Source organism: Pleurodeles waltl, chromosome 7, assembly GCF_031143425.1.
Source record: "Pleurodeles waltl isolate 20211129_DDA chromosome 7, aPleWal1.hap1.20221129, whole genome shotgun sequence".
Classification (NCBI taxonomy): domain Eukaryota; kingdom Metazoa; phylum Chordata; class Amphibia; order Caudata; family Salamandridae; genus Pleurodeles; species Pleurodeles waltl.
In genome coordinates, this window is record NC_090446.1 from 647,832,915 (window position 1) to 647,853,884 (window position 20,970).

The window sequence follows — 20,970 nt, forward strand, 5'->3', positions numbered from 1 at the left end:
GAGGCCTCTTTCTTTGGACTTATTGGTGTGAGCGTACAATTTAGACTCTGCACCCATTTTTCCAGGCTAGCCCCATATCCGTAAGACAAAAAGACTGAGAGGGTTTTACTAACCTACTACATCTGTCTCAAGATTAGGCCTATGCAAGCTTTTACATCAGACTCCACAAGATAAACAGGTTGATCAGACTCGTTATCAACCTAGACTCCTTGAATTCTTTCCATGGTATTAAGTATGTAGTTTTTAGCAGATGCTCAGTCTATGCCTGCAGTACATGGAACTATCCAAACATGTTATTAAAAGCTCTGAATGCAGAAGAAACACATCCACATACAAAATATGTATAGCTGAAGTTCGTGCAAGTGCCTTAGTAACCGGTAAAGGTCCTGCACCAATGCCACTTGTAGTCCAGTACAAAGAAGCCAAGCTCTAGAAACCACAGGAGAGAAATAATAGCATGGGGCCTCTTTCTCTGGTAGTTATTGTAAATGTAGCCTTCTTTTCTAGGGAAGGTATTCCGGAGAACTGGGATCTATATTAATGAGTTTATTCTACGTAGCTTTATCATGCATTGATGGCCTAACAATCTGGCATTGACCCAGCCTTCCCAAACCAATTTTTTGTACCATTGTCAATGTAGTTTGGTGTCTGTGCTTCATATTCAAAACTGGGGCTGTTGCACTCAAAGAAGCCCGAGAGAAGGACTACCAATGCTACTTCCTCTTGGAAACAGATAAAAATACCTAGGTGATGGCCTTGCACTATACTGGTCAAGAAACCTTCTGTCGACCTTTTTTTTTTTCTTATTCTGTGAAATGCTGCAGTCTTTCGGTAGACCCACCAATGTGCTGATATTACTGGAAGGCCAGTTTTGGCCTTTATCTTTTTTGAATCAAGGAGCCACAGCTCCTGACAGACGACCTTCTTTGTGCAACTTCGAAAATTCTAACCCTCGTCGCCCTGTAAAACGGGGAATTCTACCCTATTGGCATTACCACAGTAAAAGTGTAGTGTTTTATATTATCAATATCAATTACACTTTTGACAAAAATACCTAGGCAAAAAACGGAGGCTGTTGGTAAGAATTGATATAAAATGAAAATCCTCGCCTCTCTCACTCTTATTCTTAGGCCTAATCCTTCACCATTCACCCTTTCACTGTGCCTTCTTCAAACCAACAGATGTATTCCATGCTGGTAGAGATAAAAGGGAGTAAGGCGAAGTGGGTGTTCATTTTAGAGTGTTCTATCCAGGAACATTAGTTCTGCTGTTCTCGGTTTCAGTTGTCCTTGTTGGTGTTTGCAGTGGGGGGGGGCAGATGTGAGAGAGGAAAGTAAAATACATACCACTTGTCGATGCTGTGAATGGAAATGTGAAGAACAGGTCTTGAGACCAGGGGCAGCCTCCAGTCCTGCAATTCACACTTCTAAATTCCTCAAACATAGAGTAAGTCTAACCATGCTTTTTTGAGTAGCCAGCTTTATCGCAGCAGGTGTGTGGATTTTAATACAATATCTGCTTGCCCATGAGACACGTTGCTGTATAAATCTACTTGTCCTGTAACACCTGTAACAAAATCTACCCATCTCTTTGATGCCATGTAGTGCACTGAAAGATTATGGCAGCAATCTTATTATGTATGGGCTATGATAATAGCTTCTCTGATTATGCCAGGGCTCATACAACAGTAGGGTATGTATATTAGCAAATCCTCTATTTTGCTACCTTTCCATAGATGTACATACTGGGGCTGTAGGTAGCCGTAAGCAGTAGTTCCATGGATGAAATGCGCTTTTGAGTTTGTGCAGACCTACAAACTTGCATGTTTTTGGGGGCGTTTGCCAGCTCCTCTCTAAGCTTTACCCAAACTGAGAAAGCTTGGAAATGTATTCCTAACAGTTGGGGGGGGGGGGGGGGGGAGGAAAGTAATTTGAGGGAAAGCAAACTTGTACATGCTCAACAGATTTTCGCATGAGAAAATCTACACATACATATTTGCTCAAACTAAAATGCAGTTTACAAATATTTTCTGGAAGTACCATTTCCTGGCCTACTTCTGTAAATTCTTGGTAATTCATAAGTTGTTAATCTGCACTAATGAAAGAATATATACGTTTGTGACTTCCTTTAAGAATTGGGCCGCAAATTAGGTCTGGCATTAACCAAGAAAATTCTCTCTCACTATCTTTCTATTAGGTGGCTTCACTATAAGTGACAGCATTCTGCTGTTTCACAAGGAGCATATTGGCACACAAAGTACTTCTGTTCAGTGCCAGGACCTACTGTGGCAATGTGTGCCTTTTGAGATCAAAAATATTTTGCTTTTTGACAGTTTTTTTTTATAATAGTGAGGGCTGGGCAGCTTCCACAACAATAAAGTTTTACAAAGACCATGTCAAAACAAGACATGCATTGCAAAACCAAACGTCTGACGACCAATTTCGAACCTACTGGCTTTGCCAATGCCTTTTTATTTTCATCTCTCACTTTTTGAAACTCACTACACAGATTTTTCCATTATGGATATATTTTTTGGAAATAGTGCGCATCAAAGCCTTTTACTAAATGATACTTCAAAGAAATAGTGCTTAACATTTCACAGTAGTTTAGCAAAACTATTTTTCCTCAGTGCATTTTGTTTTTTAAAGAACATTTTGATTGTAAAAGCAAACAATCCTCTATATTGCTTCTAAGCTTCTGCAAATATCTGCATCTAATTAGAGAGCAATCTGGGAGCATTAAACAATGCCTCACATTGTTAAACTTCTCAAATGTTTGTACACATTTTTATACTAGAACTACTATCAATAGTGCAGTCTGAGCATACTGCATTTCCTTAGCCCACTCACCCTAATAATAAAGGCTTTACATTAATGAACCTTAAATACAAGTTCAAACAGCATTGACATAATTACCCAAATTTTACCTTTGCTGTAGACAATGCCCTTCCCTGATCCATAATGTGGTACTGTAAACTGGAAGCCAAAGGGTTTGTGTAGCAGAAGCTTGGGCCTTCTTTTCCCAAGGACAAAATAAATATGAAAAGGTGCTGCCCTTCACCCCAAACAATATGTCCTGGGCATTGGGCTATAGGAATTCCATACCCCTGAGCAACCTATTTTATGATGAACTGTGCAAAGTGAGAAATTGTCCTTAGGTCCGTGCTAGCTGATGAGCCATAGTGGGCACAGTACAACCCCTACATATATAGAGTAGTCCTCATCAAATTCCTCAAGACTTCACCCACTTGTGTGTAAGCTCTGGGCTGCTGGTCAGACCTAACAGAGTTGTGCTTAGATTGGGTTCCAGGCTCTGTTCATCAACATTTGCTGTCTGTGTGTCAGCAGCCCCCAAAAATGGAAATTATTTGCACAGTGACACGTGCTGACATAATGGTCGACCAGCTTCCAAAAGTTTGAGACGTTTATGCCATTCCAGCACATGCTGTGGCTCCTATGTGTCTGTCTTTGAAAAATATTGTGCCTTTAATATCCCAGCAATACTGGTTCTACATTTCACAATGCCTTGTTCCCCACCACAGCCCAGACCACACAGCAGAAAAGTTATCTTCCTCTTTGCTAACTTTTGCTTTTGTTTGTTGCCTTCGTGTGTGGTTGTTATCAAAATTGTTCAATGTTGTAATCCCCTTGAGTTCCGCTTCATTCTATTAACATCTGAAAGAAAAACTACACAGTCTAAAGTGCTTACATTCTACCAGTATGCGCCACAGAAAATCTACAGACAGACTTTGACTTCGCATACTTTGTTTTTGAATAATTTTATTAACTTCATTTCTATAGGTGCCTGGTAATTTTCACGTGTCAACGCACAGTGCTACAGCCCAGCCCCAGAATCCAGACATGACACATGTGATCCATAAGCTACAGTTTGGTGATAGATTAAAGGTGAGGAGTTCATTATTCTTGATTGGGGAGAAGTGGGCAGGCTTGTTCCCACTAGCTAACATTGCCTACTTAGAGCTGAGAAGTGATGAATGATGTCCTTTTTAAATGTGGCCATTCTGCAAAGAACAGATTGTAGGGTAGCCTTGCTGAGGAGTAGCAGCAGCGCCCAGTAGCCACCATGAGTCTGACAAGCTGCTTCCTGGTTAAAGCACCTAAATCTGCAGTAGTGATTACCGACAGAAGGACTTGTGGCAGTGTTTCTTTCTTCCAGAACAATAAATGGTGATGGAGCAGGAAGGGCCCTACTTGGGTCGTACGCACTCCCTTTTATGCGAAGGTGGAATCAAAAGGCTGTCACTCCCAATAGAAATGTAATCTCTAGAGCTCACTCTGGTCCCCTCTGCTAAGCGGAGAGTAAGCATTGGGAGACTTTATCCCTCCTGGGTATGCAGATGGGTCCTGCAGCATAGTGGTTTGTAGGAGCTCTGAATGCTGCAGGCTCCAGGACTACTGCGGGTGAAGAAAATAGAACCATGTCGCAGGTGTGAGCAGGAGCCAATCAGTGCATCAGTAGATGGTGTGTATGTATTACTGGGGAAAAGGACAAAAAAGTTGAAAGCAACAGTGGTTAGAGCATATAAAATAAAGGTATTTACAGTATTTTGAGACTTTCTTTCTGTGTGTGTGTGTGTGTGTGTGTGTGTGTGTGTGTGTGTGTGTGTGTGTGTGTGTGTCTATATATATGAAAGATGTTTGTAACGTTTGAAATAAAACTTAACCTTCTTCTTTGCTTTCCTAACGCTTTGCAAATGAGGAAATAATCTCAAAATATTAGCAAAGTTCCAATTTTGTTGTTCTCTTTTTTGCACGAAAGAACTTTGCAGAAGCCTCAATTTGCTGTAGCCAAATACGTAATGATTAATAAAAGACATGGCTGTGTTTTTTCATTGTGTGAGACCTTGAAATGTAAAACAAAAATAAGTAAACTTTCAGGACCCTTTTGTTACCAAGTTCAAAGATTCTACTCTATTAAAAAAAAAAATTTGGAAACTTTCAATTAACTATACAAACTTTCTCCAACTTTTACATAAATTATGTACATTTTGAAGCGTTGATGTAGTAATACTAGGTTTTGTTTAAAATTGATCCTTTTTGTGGAAACGATGACCACCGATCCCATTTTGAGGAAGATTTTGGGAAAAGCTTCAAAATAAAATCAACACATTTTGCCACTGCTGTAATTTTCATACGTTGATAACTCTGCGTCCTCGTGAAACTGAGGTGTATTCAGTTACACAGAATTTTACATTAAATTGTGTTGATATACTAAAATCGATTGCTTTCAAATATTAAGTATTTGCCTCCTGGGCCTCTCTTTCTTGTGACCTCATCATCATAAAGAGACCAATATTCATACTCATCAACTGTCTTACTTTTTTTCTTATGCTCTTTCCACAAATGTTTTATTGTCATTTAAACCGTCTTCCCAACCTCCTGGAAGATTAATCACCTTATCACTTCCTCCTGTATTTCCTTTCCTGACACATTACTTTCTTCTGTTATTTCTATCTTCTTTCCCCTTTTTCCTTTTTTTATTCTATTTACTAATTCCATAATAATTGTCTTTTTTTGTGTGTGTGTGTGTGTGTATATATGTGTGTATATATATGTGTGTATATATATATATATATTTTTTTAATACTGGGTTATATATCCCTTACTTTCTCCGCCATTTCGTATATTTTTTTCTCTTAATTCTAAGATATAATAAAGTAATCGCAAGTCAAACTTCACTTTCTGTCAAATAAAGCGATCATTCCTCCCAAAGGCCTTTTCCTTATGATACTAGAGCTGTTGCCGAGGAACGATCGCTAACAAGCATTCAGCATCACACGTTTGAGATATGGGGTCTATTTCCCAAAGAAATAGACCATTATGCTCTCAACAAACAAAGCCAATTCACGCGTCCGCAGCAGACGCTGCTTTTCTGGTGAGCTGATGTACGCTCCAAAGTACCTTCGCGAGGCACTCGCGTTACGATCTGCGCACGAACACCTTACTCATCAACTTGAAGAGCGCTCTGAATGCTGCACTTCGCTATGGAGCACGCAGCATTTAACTGTCCACCATGCGCTAGAAGCTCTGCTTGAAACCCTACTGTCAAGCAATGCGCTTTATAGCTAAGACAAATTAACAAATCTTTTATCCCATAAAACATTCACACTGTACAATACCTATTTATATCTCTTTTTGACTTATAAAAAAAAGTGTTTCCTCATAAAATAAATCCTTAAATGTAAGCCGACAGAACTACTCCACAAATTAAGGTACTTACCCAAAAATTGGTTATGAATACACCAAATCACCCCAAAACTACCAATATTTAACCACTTTCATCAACACAATCATTTAATTAATCAGAATATTAATAGAGTATACTTATCTGCACAGAAGCAGCAAACAAGAGGAAGAGGACTGTTGTCATGGGGTTAAATGTTCTGATATGATTCTTTGCAATGGTGACTTCATTTGGTTCTATAAGTCTTTAAAGGTGCTGCACAGAAGTGGTGAATAAAAGGCTTATGCATAATGCTAGCCTCCTGCCTTGACATAAAATTGACAATGTGTCAGATACCTTCTGTCAGCTTCATGTGGGTACATTTACTACTTATAAAGGTGTATATGTGAATCACCACATCTATTACTTTCGGACCGCTCTTAGCAATCCTCACCTTTAAACTGAAAAAAGGAAGGCAGTGCCTTCTAATTCCACAATTCTCCTATGTGAAATTACATCCCTATAAAGATTTGAAGTGATGTACTGCACATTAAGTTGAGAAAAAGATCTAAATCTGTATATCTGAGCCACCTAAAATCATCCTTTGGGGATCTTAACTCTGTCTTGAACTGCAGCTGCTATTTACAGTCTCATAAATGGTACAAGACCTTTTCAGATTGTGTTGCACTTTAAAAATAATCATTTATTTATTTTTGGGCTTTGCTAGTGTTGCACGTAGAGGTTCAGTTACTAGAGAATCCTGGAAGCAAAGGATACTCATCTTACTTGTTTGAAGGAGAAGTTAGTGTCCAGTATGCTGAATAGTAACAATGGTTACTATGCTACAGCACAAACTGTGTTCAAGTCAATTGAGGCATGTCCTAAAAGTTCTATCTTCAGGAGTTTCCTGAACTTCACTTGAGTGGGATGAGAGTGTTCCAGACATTTTAGGCCCTCATTATGACACTGGCGATAAGTACGGCTTACCGCAATTCTGACTGCTGCCAACATGCCGCCGCTGCGGTGGATCACCGCTACCCATATTATGACACACAGATAGCAATCCGTCACTATACAGACACACACACAAGTCTGCCAGCCTAAAGGTTGGTGATAAACTGGCGGTAGCAAAACCCACACCGTTACGCCAACAGAACTACGCCCACAACATTATGACCCACGATTCACCACGGCGGACATTCAATGGTGGTAAACCATTGACGGTACATACTGACTTGCTAAAAATACACACACACACCTACACATACAAAACTACACCAAATTGGACAATTCAGACTACACACACACACCTGACACCTATTCACACAACTCACCCACACCACTATAAAACACACACAGCCCTTTATGAATACAAACAAGTGCCACAAGAGAGATAGCAAGACCACAGCCACACACCACCATCATCTATACACCATCCACGCACCTTATATCACACACCCTCACCACTCACACTACATCCATGGCACCACAACGACACCCCAGGTTCTCAGAGGAGGAGCTATGGGTCATGGTGGAGGAAATCATCCGCGTAGAGCCACAGCTATTCGGATCACAGGTGCAGCAGACATCCATTGCAAGGAAGATTGAGCTATAGCGGAGAATCGTCGACAGGGTCAACGCCATGGGACAGCACCCCAGAACAAGGGATGACCTCAGGAAAAGGTGAAACAACCTACGGGGGAAGGTGCGTTCTGTGGCAGCAAGACACAAACTAGCTGTACAGAGGACTGGTGGTGGACCCCTACCTCCTCCTCCTCCTCCACAACTAACAACATGGGAGGAGCAAGTCTTGGCAATCATGCATTCTTAGGACCTGGCAGGAGGAGGACTTTACTCTGGTATGTAAAATCTCTATTGCTATCATCCCTTCCCCCCCCCACCTGCATGCCATCACATACCCCATCCTTACCCTCACTCCCATCACTCCACCACCTCCCTCACAACCCACCCATCCCAATACCAAGCCCTACATGCAACACCAATACATGGACACCTATCACTAAAGCATGTACACTAGAGGGAAACAGCTAGCCCACCAAATACCAACTCACACAAGGCAAAGCTGCCAGGGTAAAAACAACCTTAGAGGGCAACACACACATGCACAAGATGTCAGACACACAAACAATAACACTGCATTTACATTCCCACAGGTCCCCCAGCCAACGTCACCGGCGAGGAGGTGCCAGCAACATCCAGCCGTTCCCCCCACCCCCACCCCCAGAAGAGGCCCACAGTGATCACAGCAGCTCTGGACGCCTGGATGTGGATGACCAACCTGGCCCATCAGGGATCTCTGGACAGTCGGTTACCCAGGCACAGTTCCATACCACCACAGAGCCTCCCCCTCAGGAAACACCAGCACAGTACCTACCCAGCGAGCCCATACCTCTGTCCCCAAGACATGTCAATCAGTAGTGTGTCCACCACTAAAGGGACCCCCAGGCCACCCCACAAACACAGGACGATCAGGGACCTGGGGTCAGTGGCAGTGGGCACACGGTTCAGGGGACAGAGGCACAGGACAACGGGGAAGCTGGGAGGACTGCTATGCAACAGGAGGACCGCCTCTCCAGGAGGCACTCACTGCGATCCTGGGAGCATACCACCATTCCCAGGAGACGATGGGCCAGATACTGGACAAGTTGCAGGAGAACATCGGCTGCAGAAGGGACAGTACCTGGGGATGAGGGAGGACTTGAAAGACATCAACACCATCCTGGTCTCCATTGCAGGGGTGCTGGCAGACATGGCCAACACTATGAGGGAGGCAGTGGCACTCCACCGGGCCTCTGCCACTAGCCAGACCGATGAACAACCCTCCACCTCCGCTGCTGCTAATGGACAGGAGGCCCCGCCACAGGAACAACAGGCCACCAGCACCCCTCCCCCTGTAGAAGATGAACCACCCTGCAAACATTCCCCGCAATCCAGGCAGAAGCCAGAGACTATTGCCAAGACCCCCACTAGGAAATAAGACTCTCCTGAATGTCACCCTTGTGTACCACCCTGTCCACCTTGAACTGCCATTGCTCCACTTCCTATGCCCCCTTGGACGATGCACCTGTGATCCACAAAGACTGGACTCTATCCTGGACTTTTTTCCACCATCAACCCAGCCCATTACACATCCCCCTCTACTTATTAGCACTTAAATAAACTCCCCTTTAAAAAAAAAAGAAATACAAGTATGGAGTATATCAAATGATAAAACTATGTATTTGTTTAACAAGGTATAAACACTGCAATACAACTGTACTGTAATGTATGCATAGAAATGACCTGTAGTTGGCTGCAGTCAACACACCAGGAGCGATAGTGGGGCACAAATATCTGCAAATAAAGATGCCAAAGGGTACAGTGAGTGGCCATAGAAGCAGGAAAATCAGTCCTCAAGTGACAATGTCAAACACAAAACTGTCAATTAAAAGTGAAATTACACTGTCTCACCTATGTGTCATTGGAAGTATTGACATATTATTGCACTTCTGTTGTCCTCATCCTCTGCCTCCTCATCTTCACTGTCCACAGGGTCCACTGCTGCCACACGCCCATCTCCAGCCTCTTGAAAAAAAGGCACCTGGCGACGCATGGCAAGGTTGTGCAACACGAAACCTAGCCTTCAGGAGGCTGAATGTGCTCTCTATAATTCTTCTTGTTCGCCCATGTGCCTCGTTGTAACGTACCTCTGCCCTTCTCTTGGGATTCCTCACAGGGGTCAGTAGCCATGAGAGGTTGGGGTAACCAGAGTCACCTGCAAATATCGAGGGACACCTGTTAGACACACACTAACCCTTAGGGCCCATACACCAACATCCACTGGATGGGAACCAGGACTCACCTATTAGCCACACCCGGTTCCTCTGGAGTTGAGCCATCACATATGGGATGCTGCTATTCCTCAGGACAAAGGCATCATGCACAGACCCAGGATACTTTGCATTGACATGGGAGATGTACTGGTCCTCCAGGCACACTATCGGCCCATTCCTTGAGTGAAAGCTGTTCCGATTTCTTAACACCTGTTCATTTCTCTTGGGGGGGGGGGTCAAATGCAATAAGTGTACATACAATTGCCCCAATAATGTTGGGGATATGTCCCATTGCATAGAAATCAGCTTTCACTGTGGCCAAATCCTCCACCTGGGGGAAAACAATGTAACTGCACATGTGTTTAATCAGGGCAGAACACTCTGGTCAGCACTATTCAGAACATTGGCTGTGACATTCCTGCTGCCACGCCCACTGTCACTTGGAAGGAGCCAATTGCCAGGAAATGGAGCACAGATAGAACTTGCACAAGAGTGGGGACCCGGTGGGGTGACGGATAGCAGATATCAGGTCAGGCTCCAATTGGGCACACAGCTTTGTGATTGTGGCCCTGTCCAGTCTATAGGTGAGGATAATGTGCCTGTCCTCCATTGTTGCCAAGTCCACCAGGGGTCTGTACATGGGGGGGGGGCGGGGGGGGGTCTCCATCTCCTATTCATCCGCAGCAGTTGCAATCTAGGGGGCAAAATGGTGAGCAGCTGGTCAGTATCTCATATTTCCAAACCCTCCACTTCATTGCATGTTGTGATTGTAACAGTATATTGTTGGATAGGTCCAAATGGTGCTTATGTGTACTGTGACGCAGTTAGGTGCCATAGCCTGCCCCCACACCTTGAAATGGCACCCACCTGTCCTGTATGGAGGGACATGTGGAAATGAGGTAATTCCGCTGACGTTGTGTGCCGTTGCGGGAGGCGGTCGAGAACCGCCGCGCAACTCCTCATTGGTTATTGGGCCCTGTGGGTTACAGTGGCCAATGGTGATGTACGCAGGCAGTGACTGTATGCACCACCGCGGACGTGATGGCCATTTTCTATCTGTTCACTCACTTGCTACCTGACCTTCAACAGGAGAGGACCTACACTGCATGTGCTGCTGTGACCTGTGTCTGGAATCCATCATGGGTCGTGTCACTGGGGAAAGCGCCCCTGCCTTCACTGCGGTGGAGTTGGAGAGACTGGTGGATGGGGTCCTATCCCAGTATCGAATGCTGTATCGGCCTCCAGACCAACAGGTGAGTACACTGTGAGCTCGATGCATGGGGCATGAATGCATGGACTGCTGTATGTGAAGGCCTAGTGTGGGGGGGGGGTTGGTGGAAGGGCCCTGGGCAGTGTGCTGCATGTATGTGTGGCCATCTCTGTGCGTAAGGGGCTATGGTGGGCCATGAGTGTAACAGGCAGGACGGTTGGACTAATATCTTCCCTGGTGTCCATTTCCCTGCAGGTCAGCGCCCATCAGAAAAAGGGTATATGGCGTGCCATCACCAAGGACGTGCGGACCCTGGGGGTCTGCGGCAGGCGGAACACCCACTGTCTGAAACGGTGGGAGGACCTGAGACGCTGGGCCCGGAAGACGGCAGAGGCCAAGCTGGGGATGGCCTCCCAACAAGGAAGGGGTGCCTGTCGAACCCTGACCCCCCCTCCCTGATGGCCCGTATACTGACAGTGGCTTATCCGGACCTGGATGAGCGCTTCTGTGCATCACAGCAGCCAAAAGAGGGTGATTACAGTGCCCCAATATACTACTTGCGTGTGGTGGGGTGGTATCTGGGTGGAGGATGTGGGCCTGTGGGTGCCCCTAGGCCGGGCCGGACATTGCAGGGTTGGTCCGATGTTGGGCAGGGTGTGATGTAAACTTCCTCCAACCAAACTAGTAGGCATCCACTACTGGGCAGGGGTCTGTGGGTCTCAGGTATGCTGCAGTTGGTGTTAGGTGTCCATGTCCATGAGCTGTGACTAGCATTGTGACTGGTAGTGCATTGCCTAGTGTGTAGGACTGTTACCTGTGTGTGTGTGTGTGTGTGTGTGTGTCGTGTACGCCAACTGTGGTGTTGGCGCCATTGACCAAGGGTACCCTTTGTGTCTTCCCACTCCCCGTTCTGTTTTGTCAAACTGTCCTTATGTGCATTAGCATCATCTGGCAGAGAAGCAGAGGCACAAGCGACGGAGGGAGCTGCATCCCACAGGGCCCAAGAGGCCGAATCCACCGACGTTGAGGGCACCAGTGGGACGGAGGGCGAGGGGAGCATCACGGCGGAGACTGGAGTGGACAGTTCGGACAGTGATACCTCCTCCTATGCAAGCTCCCTGGTGGTTGCGGACACCTCTGTGCCCACCCCACCTACAGGTACAGCCACCACCCCTGTACCAGCACCGCCCTCCCAGCAGCCCCTCAGCGAGTTTGCCGTGCCCGCTCACCCAGAGGGTGGGCATCTCCTTCGCCTCAGGCCCTGCCCCAGTTAGCCCTGCTGCCCTGAGTGAGGAGGCTATTGACCTCCTGCGATCCATCTCTGTTGGGCAGTCAACCATTGTGAATGCCATCCAGGGGCTGGCAGCCCAAATGCAACAGACCAATGCATTCCTGGAGGGCATTCACACTGGCATGGTGGCCCAACAGAGATCAATCCAGGCTCTGGCCTCCTCTCTGATGGCAGCCATTGTCCCTATTTCTACTCTCCGCCCCCCTCCCCCCAACTTCCTCTACCCAATCCCATTCTCCTCAACCCCAACCTATCCCAAGCACACAGGCAGACCAGCATGCACACAAGACAACACACAGGAGTGGTTCAGGCAAACACAAGCACCACACATCATCCCACAGGCACTCACACAAACACCATCCAGATGCAGACATATCAACATCCACTGCCTCCACTGTGTCCCTCTCGTCCTTCTCCTCGTCCACCTCCCTCCCAGTTGCGTCATCACTCGCACCTGCATGTACTACATCCTCATCCACTCCCACCATCACGCCTATCACTACACGCCCCTCACTGGCAGTTTCCACCCCCACATCCATGCACACGTTTCCTGTGTCCTCTTCCACTGTGTCTGTGCCCCCTCCTCCCAAAGTACAGAAACGCAAGCACTCAGACACCCAACAGCCATCCACCTCACAACAGCATCCACCCCATGCACCTGCACCCAAAATCAGCAGACACATCCTACACCACTTCCTCTTCCTGCACTCCCAAACCTTCACCCTCTTCCCGCCAGAATGTCCCAAAGAAGCTTTTCCTCTCCACTGTTGACCTCTTCCCTACCACTGCTCTCAGAACCCAAGCAAGCACCTCAGCCTCCCAGTCCACGGCCACAGTAGTGTCGACAGCTACTCCAGGTGGGAGAGGATATCGGGCACCAGGCAGCCCAACTGAAAGGGTGTCTGCACCAGGTGCTGCAAGGAAGGGCAAGGAGGCACCCCCAGCTGCTTCAACGAAGGGCAAGGAGGCACCCCCAGCTGCTTCAACGAAGGGCAAGGAGGCACCCCAAGCTGCTACAGGGAAAGGCAAGGAGGCACCCCCACCTGCTGACAGGAAGGGCAAGGAGCCTGCACCAGCAGGCAGGGAGGACAGGAGGCCTAGTGCTGGGACTCACTCGGAGCCCCCACCACCAACCATGGTGGTTCAGCCGTCCGAGGCTGCTGGGGAAGGGCTGGAGCCACCCCCCCCCCCCCCCCCCCCCCCCACTGGCAGCACCGCCACCAGCATCAGCAGCCCCAGTAGGCAGCCGCCCGAGGCTGCAGGGGAAGGACTGGAGCCTCTCCCCACCACTGGCAGCACCGCCACCAGCACCACTGAGCAGCCGTCACCGCCAGCAGACAGTGTGTAGTCCTGCATCCATGGGCTGTTGTGTGGCCTGGCACCTGCAAATCCTGTGGGTCTGACACCCAGGTGAGACTGTGGCCTTGCACTCCCCTGGACAGCGCACAGGGCATGTTGCCCCCTCCAGGACCAGTGGTGTTGTACAATCTTCCAGCTGATGTGCCCCCATTCCCCATCCCCCTGAGGTGCCTGTGTATTTTCGACCTGATGCCCCTGCAGTGTCCTCTCAGTGTTGTTGCAGGAGTGAGGTGGGGCCTTGGCCTATGTGTTGTGGCCCTGTGGCCCATGGACATTAAGGACTGGGCAGTGTCCCTACATTTGTAAATATGTATATACGTTTGGATTTTGATGCACTTATTGATAGTATTTTATCGTATTCCACTCACTTTCCTCAAATCATTTTGTCCTTGCATTATTCCTGAAGGGTACAGGGTAGATATGTTATGTTGCTGCTTCTGGTTGTGTGTGTATGGTGTTAGGGGTGGGGAGGTGTGTGTGTGTGTGTGTGTGTGTGTGTGTGTGTGTGTGTGTGTCACTCTCTTGCCCCCCCCCCACCCCCCCCCCCACTTGTGTCCTAGGAGGAAGTACTCACCGTGGTCACCTTCACCGGCGCTGGTGTTCATAATGTAGCAGAAGGAAGACCAGCATGGGGAAAATTTGCAACTCTGGCTCCATGGCGTCGTGGTTGTTCCCTGACTCTCCACAGGGGAGTCCTTTGATTTCTGAGTTCTGTTTCCGCCAGGCTTTTGATGTCGTTGGTACTGCCCCAGAAAAGGTGGCGGATAGGCCGGTCATAATAGAGTGGGCGGTACATTGTCTTCTGCCTGGCTGTTGTCGGTAACCGCCGTGGTGCTTGTTGATTCCTCCCTTGCTGTTGGTGTGTTAAAGTGGCTGTCTGAGCGGATTCCGCTGCAGTCATGATTCCATTTTTGTTACCGTCAGCCTGTTGGCAGTATTACCACCGCTTTATCACTGACCACCAGGGCTGTAATGAGAGCCTTAGTCATGCATTTCCAGGGATCTGCCACAGTGTTACCCTTGAAGGATTGCTGTTTACTCCGGCTGGCAGATCGTGAGCAAAGGTCTATGATGGGTTTGTGGTGAAGTGTCTGTTACTATAGGTATGCATGTTCTTTCCCATATTTCGTTTTGTTTATGGTGCATGAGACTTCGAATTTAATCCTAGCTGCTTCTTGCAGCCATGATGTTGGAGAGCTAATTGAAGGTGTTCCCCGTTATTAAGGTTGAGGTGCAGATTCATGCAGACTTTTCTGAAGTCCGTTGATGAAAGTCTTGGGAAGGCCTGAATATAAACTTTTACAGTAGGCTAGGGATGCCTAGACGAGGGATTTCATCAGCTAGATTCTGTGATCACTGAACAAGAGTTGGAAAAACTGTTTTAGTAAAGAGAGCTTCATTGTTGTACCAATTGCTGTATAGTTGATTTTGGATGACAATATGACTTCCAATATCAAAGAATTTCCACATTTGTTACTTTTGATGATCTGTGGTTGGTAGGTCCAGCAAACTGTAGCGCACTTTGCTATAGATCTCTGACCATTAGTCTTGGCACCCTTTAAAAACAATCCAGTGTAACACGCATTCCAAGCACACTATGCAATCTATTCATTTTTTCTTGACAGTTTTCCGAGTAGGAGTGGATTTATCATCTATGTACATTGGCAAGTTGATTTAGTCCAGGGGTATACATTAATGTTATAAGAAGGCATGAAGTTGTGAGCCTTGGAAAATGCCATGTTACATGGCTAGTTGTTGACTGCTTTGATCAGGTTCTGACTGTTTGACAGCAGTCCATGAGGAATTAATAGATTTATTGCAGCACTAGTGAGTATGTTATGTTACATTTTTATGTCATGCAGATTTGTAGAGCTTACTGTCAGCCGGAAGGTTATCCTATTGCTGAGCATGTGTGAGTCTAGTTACTCGTCAAGCCTAGCGGGACTACTCAATAAGTAAGATATTCAGCACCTTGTGGAATTCAAAAATTGAGGAAGAGTCTCTTGTGTGTGGCAAGGGGTTGTTTTCCTCATGTTAGGAGCAGTGTAGTAGAAGGGTCGACCCCTGCATCTGGTTTTCTGTATGTGTGGTATTTGTGCAAGTAGGAACCCAGCTGAGCGAGGTGTGTGGAAGGTTTGCAAAAGCAGATGCAGTTGCTGAGGTATGCTGGGCCAGTGTTGGGCAGGCCTAAAAAACAATGATACCAGACTGCAAAACTATAATGTGCTTGACACACAAACTCATCTCAAATTGTGTGGTCCGAGGCAAATATATTTCACTGAGCCTTCCTTTTTCTTCATTATCACATATGAGAGCACCTGCAAATATGTGAGTTCAGCATGTCTGCACTACAACTTTTTTGATTGCTTTAATGGACGAAACTTGGGCTCCATGTATAATAAAAATCTATCCTACTTATAGGGTACAGATGGCCGAAGACTTGCCTCTTGGTGCCTGCTTTATAGTTTGTCAGACAGAGTAATCTCCATTGGCCTGGCAGAAAACTTTACATCTGCCACACCGAGATTACTCAGCCCATCAAATTTTAAAAATGACCGCAGAGCTGGCAGTCACTTCTGAAGTGTTGCCAAGAACCAACATCGTTGAAATTACCATTGAGACTCCGTCAACATGACGGCCATCCATCAAACTGTTTTATCTTTTATTTTCAAAGAGAAAAAACCAAAGGCGAATTTTCTTTTTGCAAAATCAAAACAAAATACTCCCTTCACCATGTGAGTTACTTCCCATTGCAAGGTGAGCATTTAGCAGTTTTCCTTGCCTATCACCACCAGGGTTTTCCTGGTGGTGATGGGAAGTGGAAACTGAACTCTGTTCCACCCATCTAAATTAAGTGGGCAGAGTTAGAGGTCTGTTTGCAACAACCCTTAGCCCTAAAGGCCGTCAGAGGGGTTTAATCATAGTGGAGTGGGAGAAGTCTCTGCTGTGGGTATACTAAATATCCACCCACATATAAATTAGGTGGGCGTACCAAAGTCTTGGTGATGACATATCCTTACTGCCAAGATCAAGATCTAACTCAGGGAAGTTCACTAATAGTATTTTCATCAGGATGAGGGCAGGAATGTTTCTCAATTCATATTTAAAAACTCTCACTTTTAATAAACATATTACTAAGGCATGTTGCGGGACTTCGCTGTCATTTACAGACAGCACATTTCTATTGAAATGGCCACAAGCTTAGCCACTGACATGCAGTTTTATTGATAAAACTGTAATGCAAACAAGATGTGGAAATTTGGTTTAAGAAAAAACTATCACTTGCTCATCGCCAAGTGTTTTTATTGGTTTTGATCTCGTTAATCTTTGTTTCCATTACAATTCAGATTTTTTTTTTTAAAGTGCTTTCCCGACCACTGAAATATATTTTTGAAATATTTGTGTAGTTCATTTACAGGCTACTTAAATGTTATTTGTTATTAAAAAAAAAAAAAATGACATCATACAGCCCTTTACTTCACACTGCCTGTACCTCAGCACTATTGTGAGGTAGTTCACTTTTCTTTCTCTGACTGCAAAGTTAAAGGATTTTGTAAACACCAATCTTCAGGATAAAATAAGCAGCAATTTAAGCGGACATTTGACCTCTGTCTTCAAACACACAGCAAATGTGACAAGATAACAAAATTTAAAAGCATCTTTATTGCACACTCAGTTTTGGAATTAACAGAACACCTGTTCTTTGCCAGATTGAGCTTTTTCTATCCAGACATGCCAATAAGCACTAAAAATACCTCTCTGCATATAATCTGACTTTCCACAGTGAGTTGGTGAGAGATTTCTAGAGGCCGTGGTATGTAGTGCCTTGAAAGTGTGGGTGAGGAGTTTGAATTGTGCTTTTTTGTGCACGGGGAGCCAGTGAAGCTCCGCCAGGTGCGGTATGGTGAGGCTGCGGCATGAGTGGTTGAGAGATACTCTGGCAGCAGAGTTTTGAATGATTTGCAGCATTCTGATGAGTTTTTGTTTATTGCAGCACAGAGGGTTATCTCATAGTCTGGCTTGCTTGTAACCAGGGTGTCTGAGACTGTTTTCTGGTTGCTGCTTGGGATCCATTTGGAAATCTTACTCTGCATCTTCTGGGTTATAGAAGCATGAGACTGACTGCATTAACTTAGGCCGTCATGTCTAGTTTGCTGTTGATGATGATCTAGAGGTTTTTGGTGGGGCTGGTAGGGGTGGGTGTTGGTCCTAGGTCTGTCAGTCACCTGGCGGAATGCCACAGTGATGTGCTCTTCCCCAAGATCATGATTTTGGTCATGTTGATGTTCAGCTTTAGACAATTGGTCTTCAACCAGTGGAAGATTTCAGTCATGCTGGCATTAAGCTTCTTGTCTGTGAGGGACAGAATGAGTTGTGTGTCGAAAGGAGAGGGTGTTGATGTTGTGAGTGGATGACGCTGGCTAGAGGAATCATGTATGCATTGAAGAGGGTCGGGTCAGGGAGTATCCTTGGGGAACTTCGCAGATGGGTTCACATGTGTCCGAGGTGAGTGTTGCCAGGCTGAATGACTAGGTCCTTCCAGTCATGAAGGAGTAGATTAATTGGAGTGCATGTCCTTGGATTCAGATGTTGTGTAGACATTGGATGGGTGGGAGACTATCAAATGCCATGGACAGGTCCAGGAGGGTAAAGGACGCTGTCTCCTCTTTCCAGAGTCATGTTGATGACATCCATGGCAGCAATGAGAGCAGTTTCTGTCTGGGTTCTGAAACCAGAATGAGTGGTGTCTGGGAGTTGGTGGTTGAGGTATTAGGGTAGGTGTCTGTTGAGACTTTTCTCTAAGACCTGGGCTGGGAATGGTAGCTGGGAGATAGGCATGTAGTTAATGAACTTTGAAGGGTCCGCAGAGGGCTTCTTCAGCTGTACGAGGACAGTTGAATGTTTCCAAGCATCTGGAAAAGTCACAGAAGAGCTGGAGGCATTCGGAATGGGTGTGAGCACGGCGCTAATGGCTGGCAGTCCTCTGGAGTAGGCATGATGGAGGCAGGGGACCAATGGAGCCCCTGAATAGATGGATGTCACTTCGGTGACATTTTCTCCTGGGGTAACAACTGACCATTTGGTTAGCATCTGTTCTTTGAATAAGATCTGGAGGCATTTGGCAAGGTCTATCGGGTCCAGTTGCTGTAAATGGCAGTGATTTAGGTAGATGGCCATGATGATTATACTGTAGCACTATAGTGAAATATAATACACATTTTGTTTTAGGCTCTTTATTGCTCTTTTTAATATCGCGTTCCTTAGGATACTTTTGGCTTTAGCACTGAGGTACAATCCAACTGGGAGTACGTGTTACTACCTTAAGTAGAGAGGTCTGGTCCGGAAGAGAGAGTAAAAATATTGACCCCTTACTGCTTGTGGTGTTTCACGACAGGTTCTAGGAAGGCATTGGCGAGAGATTTGATTTTCTTAGCAGGACTGGACTCTGGGAATGAGGGGCAACTGAGCGCTTCACTTAAGGAGAGGAAGTTACGCAACTCGAGGCGCAGGTCATGGGATCTGAGCAGTAGGTTTAGAACTGCGCAATTAATGGGTTTCGCGTGATTTTAAGTCCTTGGTAGGAGGCGAACAGGGATATGATTCTGTACATAACTGTGTGAAATCATGGTGTCTGTTATGAGTGAGGTGTTTGGAGAAGAGACGGTGCGTAACTGCCCATTGTACCCTGCTCTGACAATACAGAGGTTTTAGCTGGTGGCAGCTGCTTTTTGTCGCTGCACAATTCTGATTACAGGACCGGGTAATCCTGCAGATGTCACCATTGATTGCGCTGACGAAGACGACGAGAGTTCGTCATCCCTTTTGGTGGCCTAGTTCTGTCAAGTGGAGGGAGGAGACAGCAGTTAAAAAAAAAAAAAAAAAAAAAAAAAAACGTTACATAAGGGTTTCGCCTGCTAGCGCCCTCCCGCTGCCTGGTGTCTCCTCTAGTGACGTGAGAGCGCGCATGGGCCAGGCCTCGGTGCTTTGAAGCAAAAACTGGCGGTGATTGTAGGCCGAGATGTGAGAAGTTGGCGTATCAACCTGTTCCCACACCTCAGCGCCCCCACCCCGGCAGCCCTTGAAACATGCTCTCTGCGGGTGATCATATCCATTGCTAATTACACAAAACAGTCAGACTGGGGTTGTTAATTGGCGGGATCCTGCAGGCTGCGCCGAGCATCTGGTTCAGTAACACGGTGAAGGGTGGCAGATGGGCTTCTGCTCTCAAGCAGATTAGCGTTTCCGGTCTGATGGAAACCGATTAGAGCCCATCTTTGTTGACGTGGGCAGCGAGGATGAGCCCTTACATACCTGGAAGTGCAATTTAATGTTTTATAACTAAGCTACGCAGTCTTCCGGTTATGTAGGCGAAGGCAGACAGGAAACGGGTTATTGGCTTTTGAGCAAGAGCAAATTAATTGAATGGGCGCAGCAGCCTTCCCGCCCTTTTGGCTTATAGTGGACTTTTTACTATATAGTGACCATTTTATGTAGCCATGCACAGTGGCGACTAGTAGTTTGTGATGATGGTGTGCTTATTGGCTGTATAGCTCATGGTTCTGAATTAATGGCAGGGACCGTATAGTGATGGTTAAAATACCGGATGGCAGGCTCCCCGTTTACTGGATCAGTAATTGATACTGTGAGATTACTGGTAAAATTACTGCCAGGGGTAACATGGCCTGCACCTTATCTGGTTGATTGATACCTACGTATATTTACATGTATCTATGTGAAATTTTTAATCGCGGAGTGACTTTTGTATGCACAATCGCATCAATATGTTTATCACTGTGCATTTCACTATCTACCATTTTTGAAGGACAAAAGTGAATTTTTAAAATACTATTCAGGTTATTCCTTGTTTCTTCTCACATCGCTTTTAGTAAATACCCCTCTTTTGACTCACGGGTATTGGGTTCTTTGTAAAATAACAAGTAACAGTCAACTTGCAGAAATAGAAAGTTATTTGCTTATTTCAATACTCCGTTTCGAGCGATCTAATTGTGCCTGCGCTTTCAGAGACCACTTCAGTAAAAATGGCAAACTAAAACCAAATGTACTAAATCTAATCCTGAATACATAGCCACGAT

At 45.9% G+C, this 20,970-nt stretch overlaps 1 protein-coding gene across 2 annotated transcripts in view; it reads left to right on the forward strand.

The window, feature by feature from the left end:
* ERGIC1 (endoplasmic reticulum-golgi intermediate compartment 1) overlaps positions 1 to 20,970 on the forward strand; it is a 270,638-nt gene that overhangs the window by 216,253 nt on the left and 33,415 nt on the right. For both annotated transcript variants that reach the window (XM_069244648.1, XM_069244649.1), the window contains exon 6: positions 3,801 to 3,905. In XM_069244648.1, the coding sequence (XP_069100749.1) occupies positions 3,801 to 3,905 (105 nt within the window). The remainder of the gene's footprint in view (positions 1 to 3,800; positions 3,906 to 20,970) is intronic.